At 33.8% G+C, this 20,332-nt stretch overlaps 1 protein-coding gene across 1 annotated transcript; it reads right to left on the bottom strand.

Annotated features, from left to right (window-relative positions):
* Window positions 1–263: 263 nt before the first annotated feature.
* Window positions 264–1,049, bottom strand: LOC132714411 (uncharacterized). Its single transcript, XM_060697299.1, has one exon. The coding sequence runs from the start codon at window positions 1,047–1,049 to the stop codon at window positions 264–266; it is 786 nt and encodes a 261-aa protein (XP_060553282.1).
* Window positions 1,050–20,332: the final 19,283 nt, after the last annotated feature.

Raw genomic sequence — 20,332 nt, 5'->3', positions numbered from 1 at the left:
TTGTGATAACTGCTGTCTTTTTTCTGTCCTCTGGTTTTACACGGATCTGCCAGTAGGCAGAATTTGCATCTAACTTCGAGAACCATTTATGTCCTGCCAGCATGTCCATGCAGTCTTCTATCAGCGGAAGTGGATAAACATCTTTTACAGTAACCGCATTAAGAGCTCTGTAATCCACACACCAGCGGACATTCCTATCCTTCTTTCTCACCAGCACCGGAGCAGAAGCCCAATCTGATGCTGAAGGTTCTATGACGCCAGCTTTAAGCATTTTTTGCAAGTGCGCCTCTTCTTCGGCAGCAAATCTCATTGGTGTGCATTCTCTGTTTCACAGGTTTGGCATCACTTGTGTCAATACTGTGTTCCACAGCTGTGAAATTTCCCAAGTCGAATTCGTGTTTAGCAAATACATCTTCGAATTCGAGCAACAATTCCTTGACCCTTAGCTGCTGTTCATCATTTAGATGTGTGATCGATCTCTCAAACAGGTCTAAAAGTTGTGCAGGCAAATTCTTGGAAGAGTCTGAACCGCCTATGTCTGCTGAAACTTTACGGACAATAAGCTGTTCATTCATATCATTTGGCACCGGTTGAACAACATTTACCTCCTGGGCGACGGCTATTTGCTGGCCAGCTTTCAGTTTGAGATGAAAGTCATTCAAATTTATTAAGCAAACCACAGGATTGGTGCCTCCTTCATGTAGGGTGCGTGCAATCAGAAGTTCGCCATTATCCATCGACTCTAGACAATAGACATCCTCTTGATAACTTACATCACATGCGAGTCTTGTGATGGAGTTTGGTGGAATTGTGGAAGATTTGCAAACGTTCACAGCTGAAATTTGAATATCCCCTTCCGGCTTTAATTCATTGATTATGCTTGTCCCTAATCGCAAATATTCTTCCGGCAAGTTGATTAAAGCTTCCGCTTTCCTGAGAAAATCCAGGCCCAACAACATGTCATCATGTATTGGAAAAATATAAAAGTCTTCCCGGTATTTGTTATCTTTAATGATTATATCAAAGGGACCAGCAACAAATCCTTTCATTGTTAACTGTCTGCCGGCTGTACGTAAGTTGACATCCTTGATTTTACTTGGTCTGTCAGATAATTCATTGTAAACTTTGTCTTTATTTCTTTTTGTTTTTTGGTTTTTATTTCTTTGATTAACCCTCCCCCCCTTCCCCCGGTCTCCTGTCCCCTTCCCCTTTGTGGGCCTATTATTATTTTCTTTGAATTCCTAATCAGTTACAAATTATTTATCATTTAAAGATTAACCTGTCCGTGCTCTGTCTTTGCCCTGTCCTGTTTTTGTTTGAGGTCCGTCTGGGATCCTTGCCATTGGTTCTTGTTGCTGGGTCATATGGGGGTTGCGTTCATTGAACGCCGCCTTTCCTTGTTGATCTTGTTTATTATATTTTGTCCGAAAGGAGTGTTACCTCTGCAGCTGTGTCAACAACAGCCTTCAGACTTAATCCATTAACTTGCACCGGAACACGGAACATCGAGTCTGACTTTATCCTGCATACCGATAAAGCCTCAGTTACAGTGTCCTGTACAATATCACCAGCATCTTCTTCTCCCTTACTTCCCTCATTGCGATCCGCCACAAACTGATCGCTTTCAGCTGAAGTAATGGTTTCCCCTTCCCTGTTTTGATGAAAAGGATGATCCGCCATGTGCTGATCATCTTGAGCCATCAATTCCCAAGTCATTTGTTGATCCGCTTTAAGCTGATCAATTGGAAATAGGCCTTCATCAGTAGAGGTCGAATTTAGGCCTTTTCGCCCGACCCCTGCAAGTTTAAATCCTCAAGATCATCCCCACTGTCTTCATTTTCGAGGAATTGGACCTTTTTATCCTCTGTTGTTAGCTTTTCCTGTTCTTTAATCTCCGTTTTAGGCCTTTCTTGGTTTTGTAATTGAGGACAATCACGACGGTAATGATTGCATTTGCATGCAAAACATTCCACCCGTCCACGTGATCTTGGAGATGTGGACCGGCCTCGCTCAACACGTTTGCATAAAAAATCAAGCTTTGATAATATTCTTTCCAATTTCTTGTCCATATCCCCTACCTTGTTTTCCAGCTGATCAAGTCTGGAATTGACAATAGAGGGTTTGACAACATTGCTTATCTGAGGATCTTCTTGGCTGATTTGTCTCACTGTTCTCTGCTTGCCATGCATTGCACTATGGGTATGGATAGCCCACTTCACCTGATCAATTGCCTGATCCATAGACTTTGGTCTAGCGTTTGCTGCTATTTCACCAGCCTCTTTATCCGCACACCCATGGCAAAAGCGAAGAACCGCTTGTGGCCACATGTTGTCCTCGGGCAGGTTTCGAAACGCCTCAGTTGCTAAAGATACAATTCGATCCGCCCAATCATGCAGGGATTCAGTTGATGACTGCCTTGCATTGTTGAAGCCGACTATAGCTGTTTCGGGCAATTCTGTAAACCCAAACCGCTTTTCGAACCGTCTAACAATGTCATAATATTCCATGTCCCCGTCACGGTCACACAGGTTGGCATAGAATTCGCTTGCCTTCCCAGTCAAGCATAAACAGAGAGCATCTTTGCTGTCCTTGCCAGACCACCCCTGCGTTTCGGCATACTTAATAAACTTCATAAAGAAGGCTTTCCAGTTAGAGGCACCATCATAATTTAGCGTCCTAGGAATATTAATCATTCTTCTAGCAGATCTAGGAGCTTGTGTCTCTGCTCTAGTATTTGAGTGCTGGTATCTTGGCACTCTCCTAATGTAAGTAGGCTCCTCATAGTCATCATATACCTCATCGTCATACTCTGAATAAGAGTAAGATTTATTTGAACGCGATGTTCCTCTGTCCCTAGGGGGACCGTGGAGATCTGCCCTGTTGATTACCTCTGCAATTCTCTCTATTGGACCCTTCTGGTATCTTCTTTCATCCGCAGGGTAAAAGTCAACCAGGCTAAGAAGTTCCCGAGATATTCGAATGTTTGGGGTCGCTTGTAATGTTTCTTCATCGATCAACCCATACTTGTTTCTTATCTCCAAAATTGCATGTGCAGTTTTGTGTCCAATCCCAGGCAAAGAAGTAAGCTCCTCAAATGATGCTTCGTTGATTCTTACTTTTTTGAATGACATTGTGTAGGGTAGGGCAGTGTTATCACAATATTATATAAAAGGGTACAATGATTTGTGTATGAATGAAGTATTTTATATATTTATTGATATTATAATCATAGATGATGAAAAAATGTGAATAATTGCTCAATAAATGACAGGTATTTAATTATAATACAAAATTATTGCAACAAGAAATGTGATGAACGCAGGGCAGACAAAATTAATAAATTTTATCTTACATAAATACTTTGTCTTGATTAACTCAACAAGTAAACTTTAATATTAAATTGTCTACTATTATAATGGATAATATTGCTGCATTGGTAGAACCAGACATATTACCAAACAGAGATTTCACAATAAAAATATTTTTGACAAAATATTGAATAATAGACTAGCCAATCCGGACCGGTAGAACCTGATTAACCACAATGTCTAGTAATTACAACAATAATTGTATGTATGAAAACAAATATTATTGAAATATATGTGAAACGTAGGGTGTAGTGTGGTACTCAATGGGAAGGGTAAAGTGTGAAAAAAATTGGTGATGTGATGCCTAATTTTTTTTTTTTTTTTTTTTATGTATATATAGTTATATGCAATACAAGTATTCAATAAAGGTTACTTACATTCAAGATGCTTGTCGCTGTGAAACCCTGGAAAGTGAACGCTGTCCCCCTTTCGGATGACCACGAACACAAAATTAATAAATAACTTCAAGGAAGTGCTGTCCTCCGAAGGATGACCACACTAACTGTAAGTGTCTGTCAATCAGAACCGTAATACTGTTCAATGTTTGACCGACAGCTATCAGAAGTAATATCTGCAAAATAAATATAAATTGTTCCTAAATGCTTCACAAAAATTTACAATAATTCAATAGCCTCTAAGACAGATGTCTCAACTAAATTAATTTTGCTGAATCTGTAAAGAGATAGCCAAAGTTGCAACGGTTTTCGTAATTATGGAAATCTGATGCAAACCTTTAAATTAAAACACGAAAAAAAATTAAAAATTTTCCCCAACAGTGTTCAAAATTTTTTATTTTTATTAAAAGAAGAAAACAAATGATATTTTCACGTAAACAAAAATTTAAACTTTAAAATGAAAAGATGTGATGACGTCAAACCCGGGGGAAATTATGGCCGCCCAGAAATTTTCCCTAAAAAAATCAAATGCCCCAAATCCCCAAATAGCTCGCAGCGCCAGTAAAGCACTTTCCCACAAGCGGGGAATCTTCGTCAATGGGAACCGGGAGTAATCTGGTCGTTTATAGGTGAAATGCCTTTATCTGACAAAGTCGGCTAGATACAAAAAAAACAGCATGGAAACTAACGCGCGCTGCGTTCCGCTAATCCTGTCTTTTTTCCCGGGGCCGTACCTACCGTACTACGTAGTAAAATATCTTAAACATCTTTTCCTCCAAACATACTATGCAAAGAGCATTGATATTTAGCATGTAGCTTAACAAAATTATAAATATCACTTTTGTATAAATCATGAACATAAGATGAATGTCTGTGTGGGTACTGATGTTATTAATGTAAGGGGAGGTAATAAAGAAAAATATTTGTAAATGGGATTTTAATTTTTAGGGCGTAATATTTTGTGCCATATATGGAACTGGTGTAATATAATTTGTAAGTTCCTGTTATCATTCAAACCCAAGCATTGTTGTTGTTTACAGTCAGAATATATACGTGGACAAACTAACCCCTTTTCCACTAGAATACATGTCATCGTTAGTGTTATTGTGACAGGAACATAGCTACTTGGCATGTATTAACATACTTTATCTCGACAAAAGATAAAAGAAATAACCATTTACTTATAGTTATAAATCTCTCTACCTAAGGGGTCACTTAGTATCATAATTAAAATGAAATATGTTCCGGACAAGAATGGGTCTCTTCTTTTATTTAAAGTTTTTTTTATAATTTCAAAATTTTGATGACTTAAAACAAAATTAATTTGCATTCGGGCGTTATTTGCCGCACCTAGTTGGTACTCTTGTCACATTTTTGTTGTTGCTGTATTTTAAGTTTTATGTTTGACTATTGATAAATTTGAATATTTTACTTTTTTAAAAGTTGTTTATTATTGTTTTATTTAGTGTATAAAATTTGTATAAAACAATTTGTTAAGAAAACTGTTGTTTTGTTCTATTTATTGAAATAAAGTTTATTTGTATAAATAACATGATTATTTTGTCGTTGACCTCCTGTCAAACAACATATAGCTACAATGTATGTAACTAAGCAAGTAGAGAAATATTAACACAAAAGGAAAATAGCAAATCGTCATCAAGTTCTGTTCACAAGGGCCACAATAGTACTCATAGGACAAGTTCTTAAACTCCCCCTTGCATTATTACAAAGTCATGGGCCCTGGCGTAGCTGGTTGTATGATAGTATGGCACTTATGATAGGGATGAGTTACCGTTTAAAAGTTTATATTATGGCGTTCATTCTGTTCAGTAATTACAGGCTTAAAATTGCTTATGAAAATAATTTCTTTCATCAATTAATGACCTGTTCTGTTTGTTTTTCCTGTTACTTTCTAATCGAACCTCACTTTGACAGCAGAAAGATATTGTTGCGAGATTCTTGACATACAGGTACGTCCATGTGCAGGTACAGTGGGTCCAGATGTTATTCTAATGCAGGACAATACTCGCCCAAACACTGCCCACCTCACTTCCCAATACCTTACACGTGTAACACTCGACCTCTTACATTGGTCTGCCTTACCAGGGATCTTAATCCGATTGAACATGTGTGGGACATGCTTCAGAGGGCCACTTTTGCAGAACTTTGTGCTGCGTTACAAGCCACATGCACAGGAGTTATTACATTATAATTGTATGGTGATATTATTCTCTTTTTTTGTGTGCAGATCTAGCATTTATCAAGATTTTGCAACCATACCTGTAATTTTTGAATATTTTGTGTTTCATGTAAAACTTCACTTAGGCGGGGGAACCTTGGAGGCAATGCATTCACATAATATTTTTTACCGCCTCCGTGGTCGAGAGGTTAGAGTCGATGACTTCTAATCCAGTTACCTCTCTGGCATGGGTTCGATCCCCGGGAGATGCGTTGGTAGTTTAGCGCGGAGGAAAGTATTCTAGTACTGGTGTAACTCTCCTGGAACGATGGTTAGGAAACTACCCCCAAATATGACTGAAATACTTTTTGGAAAAGGCGTAAAATGAAACAAACAAACAAAATACAAAAGTTTATAGTGCTGGCATCAATGATCCCGAAGGACCAGAACATGAACCAAATCATTATTTAATGGGACAGGAATGTCAGGTTTTCAGCATCCCGTTAACGATTGCAATGGTATATAGCAAGAGCAGGTTAAAATATCTGGAAATATATATCGTAATAGGTTAAAGCCCCCTACATTAGTTTAAAAGATCCGTCAACCAGATTTAAATGTGTGCCACTTAACAACTAGTATAACAGTTATTTAACACACCAAATTCACTCACAATCGATCGACGTCGAATCATTAACTATGTAAATGAAGTTCATTTTTTAGTGGTCCCTTTTCTCTACTTATATATGTAAGAGACATATACAAAACACGCAAGGTTATTTTAGATTCATACTGCAAATTGCAATGTTATAAAAATCGGTGTGAAGATCCTTTTAGTATACATTGTTGAGTACAATACTGAATTCTTTTGGAAGTGAACATAGCTATTAACACATATTGGACCAGACACAAGCCGAGTCTGATAAATGTTTTGTAGCTGTGTATGAGTCCAATAAAATCAGTATTGCACTCAATAATGTATACTGACCTCTTTTTTTTATTTTTTGCACATTTTTACAGAACTTTGTTACTTCAAGTACAATTATAAATTGATATAATTTTGTACCCTTTAAAATGTAGTACAATATGCATTTGATATAGATATTTTGGAATATGAAAATTAAAACGATGTCATAAGTGGTACAATATGCACTTGATATACATTATGTAGATATTTTGTAATCTGAAAATGAAAACGAGGCTATATGGGGTAGGATATGCATTTAAATAATATGAATGTTTCGGACTTTGGAAATGGAAAAGAGGCTAAATTGATAAGATTGAATCCGATACTAATTTTTATTTGACTCATGTGGTTCAAACGCTGAAAGTTTATTGGTCATATTTTTATAAGTGTACACACAGGCTATTTTTTCCGTGCAGACTTAAATTTACATTTTTATTTAACATCTGATATTGTCTACACAAATTAACAACTTCCATGGTTGACTCTGTTGCGTCCATTTATATGTCGTCAAGAAACCTACATAATTATATATAATTTTAACCGTCAAACAATCACACGGTGAAAAGTGAACACAGTTCAAATTTCTTCGGAACCACTGAAATGCGAATTTTATTATCCGAATTGCCGTAGTAAACTAACTCACGAAAAGGCTTTAAAATTCAAGAAATCTGTTTTTAAAAATGACTTCATATAACAATAACCGACGGTAATAATTTACTGGATCTTTCCCAATCTTTCACCTATACAAAAGTATTTTTGAAAGTCATTGTTAACGTCAAACTGCCAACGTAGGCATTAAAAACCAGGATAGGCGGTTACTCCAATACAATGTTTTTAAAGAACCGGTAGTTCTATAACAGTCCATGAACAGGATCAATTAAACCGTACGTGCAACATTTTTAATTTTGCCAAGTTGGTCTGCTTTTCTCTTTTTTATAAACTTTTCTCAGAAAGTAACCGATGTATTTTAGGCACGATATCAGAACTACTTTCAATCTGAAACTACAAACATATAATTTAGTCTCTGAAACTACAAACATAGAATTAGGTCGCTGAAACTACAAACAAATATATAACATTATTTCATCATAATAGAACACGCGGACAGTAACTTGCACTTTCAAGAACTGTCCTTGAGCAAGCTCATTCAAACCGAACCTGCAACATTTTCAGTTTTGCCGTTTTGAAACAAATAAATATACATTTAACCTACACAATAAGTCACTTTCTGAAAAGAATTCCGAGATGTGCAGGATGGTCTGGATCTATGCTGGTCGCAAACCCACTATGTTGGTTTTGTCGTGACACGGCTTATATTTCTTTTAGCAACTAAAGTCAATCTTTTACAAAATATCTTGTTATGCATTAGTTATGAATAAGGGTAATTCTTTGCGTTTCAATCTTTCGGATCTAAAGCTCTATGTTCTAAAATTTAAAGGATTTGCTTATTCTTTAAGTGCTCATTTTCCAATAATACGTTTTCTAGTAATTGAAGTATTTTGTTTTCAGATTTACCCAAATGATTGCAATTGTGTGATTGTTGTTAAACGAAGTTAATTTATACATAATACTTATAAATACGACCCTTTCCTAGGTTTGGTTGCTTAAACTGCAGTTGACATACATAGACCATTTAGTGCACCTGAGCAATACCACCAGCTCTTTGTAAGTAATGAACGCTTATTCTAATCCCTTAAAGCTCTGTGACATGTTGTACATCAGAAAAGCTGTTTTCATCAGAAAATTTGAAAACCGTGTGATTTTGTTAAAAAAAAATACATACACAAAATCATGTCTTAAATTTTCCCCATTGCTATATGGACAAATGCAATATCTACTAGACGCTGCTTGCAAGCGGCGTCTGACAACAACAAAACATGACTGCTTGCAGCGTGCTCAATATGTCAACATGTCCTTTTTAAACCGCTTTGATTTTATATAAAGATAGTCTCTTGTTGGAAAAAAATGTTGAAAAAAATCTTGTAAAAGTAGGCTGGTCTGATTGAATCCTTGGTGAATTACTACTGTGACTGTTCAAATAAAAATTCGGCTACTGGAGGAAGATGGCTTTTCCTTTTATCAGAACTCGGATATTTGTATGTCGGCATTGTTGCTGCAATTGTCAGTTCAGAGAATATACCTTTTAATATTTCATAAACCAAATAAAAAGTTAAAATTCATGAGTAATACATAACCATCTGGGCATTCTTATTGATGATACATATTTGAAATGACAGGAACTACATTTACTAGTAATTATAATGAAAATAACTAATACAGGGAAAGAAATAAGATGAATGCACTATTGTTATTAAAAGTACTACAGTTTTACATGCTATCATGTAGCTTACTTGAGCATAAAATGTTGATTATGTACATTCAGAACCTTGTTTCTGAATAAATTAAAAGATGCAAATTACCACTAGAGGTTGTCCGAGATCATCACTCATGAAAAAAAACAACTTTTTTGTCCAAGGATCGAACTTGCGACCCCTGTATTGCAAATCCAATGCATTCTCTTTTTTGAACTTAATATTTTAAGTGGGTTAGAAACGTATTAACCTTTTGTTAAAGGTATCATAAACATTAAGTGACGTTAGAAGCTATGAAATGGTTTCAAAATTGATGCGAGTGAAACATTTGTCAACTTTTTTTTCATATTGTTTATGCAGTTAATAACAAAATGTTTGATTTTTTTCAGGGACTATGTGGGAGAACTGGTGCTTGGTTGGATCAGTATTTCTGTGTTTACCCGTACTTCTTCTCTTAAAAGAACGATATAACCGACTTGATATTGATATAGTGGTGGAAGAAAAACACTCAAACAATGAAGATGGTGAATGATTTGATCATGTGTACATATTCAGGTCATTTTCTGACGGATAATTTTCTAATATAAATACACATTGAAATAGAACACTTAAAATAGTACTATCAAAATTATGTGATATTGAAATTGTATTGGTTATATTTTGAAAAGTGGAAACTACATGTACATTTATATTAAGATGATTTTTGTAATGCAAATTACATCATTATCAAAATATTTAGTTGATGAACCAGATGAACCATGAAATATACCGAATGATTCCTCCCGATAATTGAATTAATTTACAACTCTACAAGTCATTGTTCTAATAGGTTATGTAAAACAAACGCGAATCATTCTCCGAGCAATCCTAAAGATATTTGACGTAAAACTTGATGGTAAGAAAGTTCATTTCTTCATCATACAATATACATTTGACACTCTATTATTGTTTTATTATCACCAATTCCTATTGCAACACTTACAATCTAATTCCTAATTGAAAATACGTGCAAAGAAAAAGGACTTATAAAACAATGAAAAAAATATATAAAACAGAAAATATTGAATTTTGTTCGTGTTTCAAAAACAATTCTTTAAACAAGTGAGTGGCCGGTTATTTTGGTATATCATATTTTGTGAAACTTGTGTAGAGAATATTTGTTGTTGTTTTTTTTCTCACAGGTTTCATTTTTATACGCTTGAAAAGATTTGGTGAAAAATGTAATGCACATGTTGTCCCTCTGTTAGCAATTTCGTGTCTGCTCTGTATTTATTTAACCAAACGAAGGAAATTGAAACTAATTGACCGAACTGTAAACTTTAATTAGATAATGTGCAGAATGCATGTTTTCCCTTTCTCTGGTCAACGTCACACTTTATCTATGAATTTCAAATTTTTTTAGTTCGATCTGTATCTTTTGAACCTACGGAAGGAAATTAAATTGGTTTGGTAGAATATTACTTATAATGAGAAGATATGCAGATCACATGTTTGGCCTTCCTAGGGTCTCACTAACTCATTCAAATCTATAACAAAGGGAGAGTACAGTGTCTGTATTAATTAATTTATATGTTACCTTCCTATGTATTAGTTTTACTATTATGTTACTTCCCTTTATTTACCAAACTATAATAATTTAAATGTTGTTTTTTTAGCAAAATTTAAATTTTTGACATTTCTGTACAGATTATAATTATTGAGGAGATTTTAGGTGTATCTGATTTAAGTATTTTGAAGTAAAACAATGTTATTTATGGTAACTGATGAAACTTAAAATATGTAAATCCACTATATTACAAATAAGTTGTGAATGTCAGTATAAACAGATCAAATTTAAAGGTATGTTAGGTGACCTGGGTTCCTTTCCCTGAGATTTAAGGTCACTTTGGTTGTGATTGGTCATAAAATCGCTTTCATGGTCATTTGTATGATACCTCTGCTCTGGCATAACTGAAGTGTTATCAGTTCCTTGCGAAAGAGGGAAGATAAAAAGTACTGCTTGACTGCCCAGAAATGATGCAGTGGCTTAACTATGCAAATGCCGTGATATAGAGGGTAAATTACAAATTTCTCTATCACCAAGGTAAGGTAACACAACTTTGGACATGAATAAGACATGTTGTGAGTACATGCAGCTGTTAGATGTGACAATGTTTTATGCCCTATTTGTGGGCAGTCTTTCTCTAATTAAAATTGATGGATTGATATTTATAAAGGTGTAAAGATTCTGTATCTGTTTTCTGATACCTCTGGTAGATGTTCAAAAGAAGAATTACAAATATTTTAAGTTGCAGAGTTATTCCACTGACTTCCACAGTTTTTTTTATTTTTAAAAACCTCAAAAAAGAACACATTTTCATGTGCCTCAAAATATTTTGTTACAACCATGATATTGAATGGAGCATTGCCATATGAACTTTTAAGAAAGTGATATAAATCTTGCTCCTGGGGTCGATATGGGTATCCCCCAGGGGTCAGATAGGAAAACTTATTAACATGTATGTCTTCTTATGTATAACTACAATCGTTGCCCAGAAGAACCATACAAAAACTGCAAAAGTCATTACTCTGATAAAAATGGCTCTTCTCAAGGGTGGGAACACATGATTTACATATACAAAGATTTATATAGCAAACATGCCTTAAACGTCTTTTCCTCCAAACCTACAATGTGAAGAGCATTGATATTTAGCATGTAGCTTAACAAAATTATAAATATTACTTTTGTATAAATCATGAACATAAGATGAATGTCTGTGTGGGTACTGATGTTTTTTAATGTAAAGGGAGGTAATAAAAAAAAATTTGTAAATGGGATTTTAATTTTTGGGGCGTAATTTTTTGTGCCATATATGGAACTGGTGTTATATAATTTGTAGGATCCTGTTATCATTCAAACCCAAGCATTGTTGTTGTTTACAGTCAGAATATATACGTGGACAAACTAACCACTTTTTTCCACTAGTAAACATAAGTATGTCATCGTTAGTGTTATTGTGACAGGATCATAGCTACTTGGCATGTATAAACGTACTATATTTCAACAAAATATAAATGAAAAAAACATGGACTTATAGTTATAAATCTCTCTACCTTAGGGGTCACTTAGTATCATATTGATAAATAAAATATGTAACTAAGCAAGAAGAGAAAGGTTAACACAAAAGGAAAATAGCAAATCGTCATCAAGTCCTGGCGTAGCTGGTTGTATGATAGTATGGCGCTTGTGATAGGGATGAGTGACCATTTAAAAGTTTACATTATGGCGTTCATTCTGTTCAGTAATTACAGGCTTAAAATTGCTTATGAAAATAATTTCTTTCATCAATTAATGACCTGGTCTGTTTGTTTTTCCTGTTACTTTCCAATCGAACCTCACTTTGACAGCAGAAAGATATTGTTGCGAAATTCTTGACATACAGTACAGGTACGTCCATATGCAGGTACAATGGGTCCAGATGTTATTCTAATGCAGGACAATACTCGCCCAAACACTGCCCGCCTCACTTCATTTATCATTTTACTCGTCAGAAACAAAAACATGGTATTATTTCGTAAGCTAATCTGTTTTATGAATCACGTCTAATATTTTTAAATATCTGTGATATCTTCAGTATCGAGATTTTTCTCCCCAGCTTCATAAACTTGGGCTTCACCTTTCCACTTTTGTGATGTTTAGCACCATTATGTGCTCCTTCTTTACTGTCTCGTTCATTTAACCTTTTAGCATTCAATTAAACTTTCATAGTCGTGAATATTTACTGTTGTTTATACTCATTTATATGCTTAGCAAATAGTGCTTGTCGAGAGCTCAGTTTTTGTTTGTCATCAGGACCACTTATTTCATCACTTACTTATGATGCCCTTTTTATTTATAACACAGTTTAACTGATGGATTCTTATTATTGAGGTAATGCATTCACATAATATTTTACCCAGGCATCACTTATCATGTTTGTTTTGAATATGGCTACAGACCACTATTTGTTCACATATTTTGCCCTCATTTTCATCTTCGACCTTGCATACAAGACAGTAAAACAGGAGATACAATGAAACTCATTTTGGTACAGATAAAAACAGATAATAAAGCACCAATTTTTAATTTGACTGCAGGCCACTGCTATTTAACTAAACTTTTGGAAGAAGAAAATCAAACACAAAGAAAAAACACACATAAACAACAATACCTTTAATGAATGATGATAATAAATATTTTTGATACAGATGGAGATAGAGATTGGCATTTTATTGGTCCAAATTCTTGTATCAGTTCCCTGAGACATTTGAGCGGCGCCATGACAAAACCAACAAAGTGCATGGATCCAGATCAGCCTGCGCATCCGTGCTTTTTTCACAAACATTTCACAGAAAACAGCCAACTTTCAAGTACTGTCCATGAGCAGGCTCAGTCAAAATGAACCTGCAACATTTTCAATTTTTGTCATTTTGACACTCTTTTCTTATTCTATTTCTCTCTATTTTACTAAGACACTTTCTGAACTGAATTCCGAGATGTGCCCGATAATCATCCCAGCATTTTCCCCACTTGAAATAAGCAAAAGAGTTATCTTAAATAGTCATGATCATGTTGTTTTCAATAAATCACTTTCTGAGCAATCCTAAAGTTAGCTGACGTAAATCATGATGCCGAGAAAGTTCATTTCTACAAATAATAAAAGTTATATGAGCCATGCCATGACAAAACCAACATAGTGCGTTTGCGACCAGCATGGATCCAGACCAGCCTGCGCATCCGCGCAGTCTGATCAGGATCCATGCTGTTCGCTATCAGTTTCTCTACTTGTAATAGAGTTGGTAAGCGAACAGCATGGATCCTGATCAGACTGTGCGGATGCGCAGGCTGGTCTGGATCCATGCTGGTCGCAAACGCACTATGTTGGTTTTGTCGTGACGCGGCTCATATATTTTATATTAAAAACACTCTATAATTGTTTTATTATCACCAATGTCCTTACAACAATTGAAATCTTATTTTTAGTCGAAAATACGTAAGAAGAGAAATTACTCGTGAAAAGATGACAAATTATTAACAGAAAATATTGAACGTACTTTGAACTATCTTGTTTTTTTGTTTGTTTGTTTGTACGAAAACAATTCTTTGGAACGAAACGTTGCCCAATAAAAAAAATAAATATTTTATCAAATTTGATGAAACTTGTGCAAAGATTATTAGTTTTCTATATTCAATTAAAATGTGTAAAAACTATTTTTACTATGGCAAATTGTTCTATACTTTTATTTCGATATATTGAAATAAAGTTTATTGCTAAAACTAACAACCTATCAATTATGCTCTTAAGCAACAAACTTGACATAAGCACAGAAGAAGAATAAAACATGGTCATTTGTTAATGTAAACGGAAGTAAAATTTTGATATCGTTTGCAGTGAAATAATCTGGAAACAAAGTGATTCCTCGGAAGCATTAATCACAACAAAATTACATGCAAATTGCAATCTCGGTTTGAGTCTGTATATGAGGGATAATGAATAAGTGCAACATCCCTCACTCACCCCTAGCACCGGCTTGAGCGGTACTCAATTCTCAACACTTAATAGTGCTGGCATCAATGACCCGAAGGACCAGAAAAATATTACAACACTGAAGTGACGAACGTTTTCTAGCAAATGTATTTCTGTTCAAATCGTCCACTGCTTTCACATTCAAGTGGGTGGGAAATAAGGTCCCTGCTGTCAATACTGTGCAAATACTGACAAAAGCATGACATATTCGGGACTAGACAATTTAGAAATTTTCAGGAAATTATATCCAGACAATAAAGAAGACTTCAGAAGTGAAGGAAGACAAAAGATATGTAAACTTGTAAATACTGCAAAAAACATGTCATTACTTAATTTTTTAATTGACCGGTCACATTGAAGAAGATTTCCAAGAAAAAAAACGTACTTCAAAGCTTTAAGAAATCGCACCATATAGAGTATACGCTTGTAACAGTTCAACTGTATCACTACTCCACAAAAATAAACAAAACAAAGACCTTTTGCGTTCTGAAATACCTTAAAATGTAATATGATGCTTTAATTATATCATTACTACTTTATAAGATTTAAAGAAAAGTTGTTTTAAATCATTTTACACTACAAAGAAAGGATAATGTAATAATGCATAATGATTATGTGTTTTCATTTAGTTTTAAAATTCATTGAACAAGATTTAAAAAGTCATACAAAAATGACATTGTATAACGTCATCGGAGTTGTATAGCTAGAATGTTGCCGGGGATACCTCTTTTTTCTTTTTTTTTTAAAAAGGCAAATACTTTAATAGTTGCCTTCCTTTCTGACGAAGGGACCATGGCTGCATAATGATTAATGGCACCGAATATACCTCTGCTAGGAATCAAACACAGAAGATGATTATTGAATGAATAATAGTCGTTTTCTTGATTGGTCATTGTCAAATATTGTTAAATAAAATGATATATTAATGCAAACACACAAGCTTATTTTAGATTCATACTGCAAATTGCAATGTTATAAAAATCGGTGTTAAATTTTCTTAAAGATCCTTTCAAGGTTATAAGGTTAGTATACATTGTTGAGTACAATACTGAATTCTTTTAGACGTGAACATAGCTATTAACACATATTGGACGAGACACAAGCCGAGTCTGATAAATGTTTTGCATCTGTGTATGAGGTCCAATAAAAATCAGTATTTCCACTCAATAATGGTATAATGTCCTCTTTTTTTCATTTTTTTGCACATTTTACAGAACTTTGTTACTTCAAGTACAATAATTGAAATTGATATAATTTTGTACCCTTTAAAATGTAGTACAATATGCATTTGATATAGATATTTGGAATATGAAAATTAAAACGATGCCATAAGTGGTCAATATGCACTTGATAGTAGATATTTTGTAAATCTGAAAATGAAACGAGGCTATATGGGGTAGGATATGCATTTAAATAATATGAATGTTTCGGACTTTGGAAATGGAAAAGAGGCTAAATTGATAAGATTGAATCCGATACTAATTTTTATTTGACTCATGTTGGTTTCAAACGCTGAAGTTTTTATTGGTCATATTTTTATAAGTGTACACACAGGCTTCATTTTTTCGTACAGACTTAAATTACATTTTTATTTAACAACTGATATTGCCTCCACAAATTAACAACTTCAATGGTTGACTCTGTTGCGTCCATTTATCTGTCGTCAAGAAACCTACATATATGTATATATAATTTGAAGTGCCAAACAATCACACGGTGAATAGTTAACACAATTCAAATTTCTTCGGAACTAAACTAACTCACGAAAAGGCTGTAAAAGTCAAGAAATCTGTTTTTAAAAATGACTTCATATAACAATAACCGACGGTAATAATTTACTGGATCTTTCCCAATCTTTCACCTGTAAATTAGTATTTTTGAAAGTCATTGTTAACGTCAAACTGCCCACGTAGGTATAAAAACTAGGATAGGCGGTTACTATTTAAAGAACCGGTAGTTCATTCAACCTTTATTATAACAGTCCATGAACAGGATCAATCAAACCGTACGTGCAACATTTTTAATTTTGCCAAGTTGGTCTGCTTTTCTCTTTTTTATAAACTTTTCTCAGAAAGTAACCGATGTATTTTAGGCACGATATCAGAACTACTTTCAATCTGAAACTACAAACAAAAATTCATTCGCTGAAACTACAAACATATAATTTAATCTCTGAAACTTCAAACATAGAATTTAGTCGCTGAAACTACAAACAAATATATATCATTATTTCATCATAATAGAACACGCGGGCAGTAACTTGCACTTTCAAGAACTGTCCTTGAGGCAGCTCATTTAAACCGAACCTGCAACATTTTCAGTTTTGCCGTTTGAAACAAAAAAAATAGTTTCAGTTTTCAGTTTCAAAGTTTATTGGCAAAATCGACAATGAACATTGTCTTTGGGCCATTTACACACATACATTATATGGCAAAAGACATTTAACAGGGGCAATATAACTATAAACATGTTTACATTACACTGGAATATAATCAAAAAATGTACAGAAAAAATACAAGTTAATAACCAATCAATTTATACTTAAGAGACAATGATTTAAAGAATCGTTATAGAAAGCCGTGAGAAATTCTAAATATTATTGTTTCGACATTTCATTGACTCATCTATAAATTTTCGTCGTATTTTAAAAAGTTTAAAATTTATTTTTTGTTGACATAAGCTGTTTGATCATTTATGAACCCATTTGGCCATGGGGATATTTCCCAAGTATTGTCTCTTACTTAAATCATCATATTTATTAACAACATAGGCAAAAAATGATACTCAGATTCAATAACATTTTGGATTACATTATATTTAGCATAATCTATTCTGTCTATCAATCCCATTAAATCTCCCTTGTTCAACTTTCCAAATTATGGTGAACTAAGTCTAAAAGGGGCGAGGGTAAGAGATTTTTCTTGTTTAGTCTCCATTGCTAATTGAAATTAAATAATCTTTTCAACCTCAAAAATTGTATGTTTAAAACTTACAATAAATAGTGTAATTTCGGTGAAAGTCATTAATTGTATGATTCCAAATCTATGAATAAACTGGTCCCGAATCCTAACTTTTAAAATAAAACTTAAAAATTTGATTACAGTCGTAATTTAAGCGAAAATTTTTGGTAAGAAACCTAATGATTCAATAATTAATGGAGTTTAGAACCCAAATTTTGTGTTGTTACATTATTACATAGGTCTCTATATAATATACATAGGGGAGTCGGGAGTTTCATAAACTTTAACCAAAAAATTTATAGACCTTTCTTACAAATGGACTAAATTTGGGATTCCTCCAATTCACCAAATAAACGGCAGATGTTGGGAGTTTTTTTGATTTTTTAAACACCTAAGATATATTTACATAAACGGTAAGTGTAGTTTTCCACATCTTTTAAAATTGTTCAGACCCCATACCTCTGACCGCAATATAATAAAATTGGCTATCATGGGAATCAAAAAGTTTAAGTTTTGTTTTAATGTTAGGACTAATATTAATCGAATAAAGACAAATAAATTTGTTTGTATGGCTCCTTCAGAGTTGATCGTTTTTAATCTTTTACCTGCAACCAAATATTAAACCAGTAAGAAAAATCGGACACCTAAAAAGTAAAAGTTATCAACATATTCAATTTTCCTCTTCCATTTAAATAAAAAAATTTCCCCTGATTGTTTACGTTTTTTCAAAAACACAAACTTTTGGTTTTATTAACATTAATTTTTGGACCCCATTTTTCAGAAATAGTTATATATCTGGTCTATTTGAGATTGGCAATTGGGTTGGATCATATGAATTTAAAAACATATCATAGCAAACAAAATTAAAATACATTGATAAAAGTTTCTAGATCCTTTATCTGTCATAGTTTAAAAAGTTCAAATTCTCAGCAATATCATTGGATTTAAATAAAATTAAAAACAGGGAGATAATGGAAATCAGCCTGGCTTTAATCCTAAATCTGTTAACAATCGAAAAAAGTTAGATAAATCCATAGTATTTGAATAATTTTTACACATGATTGACAATTTTTCATAGATAAGATTAATTCATTATTTGTATTATACCATATAACCTACACAATAAGTCACTTTCTGAAAAGAATTCCGAGATGTGCCCGATGATCACCCAAGCTTTATCCCTTTTGAAAATAAGCAAATAAGTTATCTAAAATAGTTATGATCATGTGGTTATTAATAAATCTCTTTCTAAGCAATCCTTAAGATATCTGACGTAAAACTTGATGCTGAGTAAGGTAATTTCATTTCTACATAAAAGTATATTTTATATATAATAACTCTGTAATTGTTTTATTATCAGTTATTTTCTAGCAGGAATTAAAATGGAATTTGTAAGTGAAAATATGTAAGAAAAGAAAATAAGCGTAAAAAGATGAATTTTTAACCAGTACAATCTTGGGTTTTGTTTGGTTTGAAAAACACTTCTTTGGAACGAAAAATTGCCAAGTAAAATTTCTATCAAATTTGATGAAACTTGTGCAAAGAATATTTTGACAATTTTGTAATGGTAATATTTTTTTTTTCTATAGGTATCATTACAGATTGATGCTATTGATCTATTTTGAGTTTTATGTTGGACTATTATTCGATCCTACTATAAGTTTTTATTTTTGACTATTGTTGGATTCTATAATTTTTTCTATTTTAATTCTTTCTATTATATATAAAAAACAAGAACAGTAAAACTTTAGCACTTTGAGCGAGGATTGCACTGTTTATTTTAGATATGTAGGTTTTACAATTCAATTTAGAATTTGGAAAAATTGTATAACAAAACCGAATTCCTGTTTATAGAGGCCGAATAATTACAGGTTATATCCTTTTCTGGTTTTGCGAGTAACCATGATTTTTAGGTAGACCTAGACACTAGAAAATACCTTTTTAAAACAATTAGGGAACACACAACGGGGTTAAATTTAATATGGCAGGTCGTGTCCTGAGGGTTCAGTCCCGAATTTTTTAGGAACGGAATCTAAACCTTTTAAAAAATTTTCAAACCCTTCCCGGGAAACCCAACCCCAGAACTGAGAAATAAAGAGTAAAGTTTCTTTGCCCAAGAAAACATAGACTTTGCCCATGAGGGGGGTTTGAACCCATGCGGCTAAACCCTTTTACTACCTGAGGGTTTAAACCCACTCTTTAAAAACAGGGACTTGGAATAAACATATTTTAAACAGTGATATTAGTAATACGAGCAAAATATTTTGATTAAATTTTTTGTGAATAAGGGGGCATGGGGTAGGATTTAAGACGTGGAAATTCAATTTTTTAAAATTTGGGGAAGGGTTTTGGGATAATTGACCCGGGCTTTAAACGAAAAAACCCAAAATTTTATTTTGGGGGTTTTGGGGACCGAAATGGATCCAGACCACCTGCGAAATTCCCGGAAATTTCCGGTTTTCAGGACCCATGCTTTTTCGCCTAATCATTTTTCTTATTTGGGAAATAGGGGTTTGGGGGGCGAGGGGTAGGCGAACAGCATGGATTTTAAATCAACTGCGGGGGATGCGCAGGCGGTTGGACCATGCTGGTCGAAAACCACTATTGG

This window comes from Ruditapes philippinarum, unplaced genomic scaffold, assembly GCF_026571515.1.
Source record: "Ruditapes philippinarum isolate M1 unplaced genomic scaffold, ASM2657151v2 ctg10825_1_1_1_1, whole genome shotgun sequence".
Classification (NCBI taxonomy): Eukaryota; Metazoa; Mollusca; class Bivalvia; order Venerida; family Veneridae; genus Ruditapes; species Ruditapes philippinarum.
This window is presented reverse-complemented; position numbering and strand designations above follow the sequence as displayed.

Excerpts from the sequence above, each read along its gene's own strand:
- LOC132714411 (XM_060697299.1), bottom strand. The coding sequence starts at position 1,049 with ATGAAAGGATTTGTTGCTGGTCCCTTTGATATAATCATTAAAGATAAC.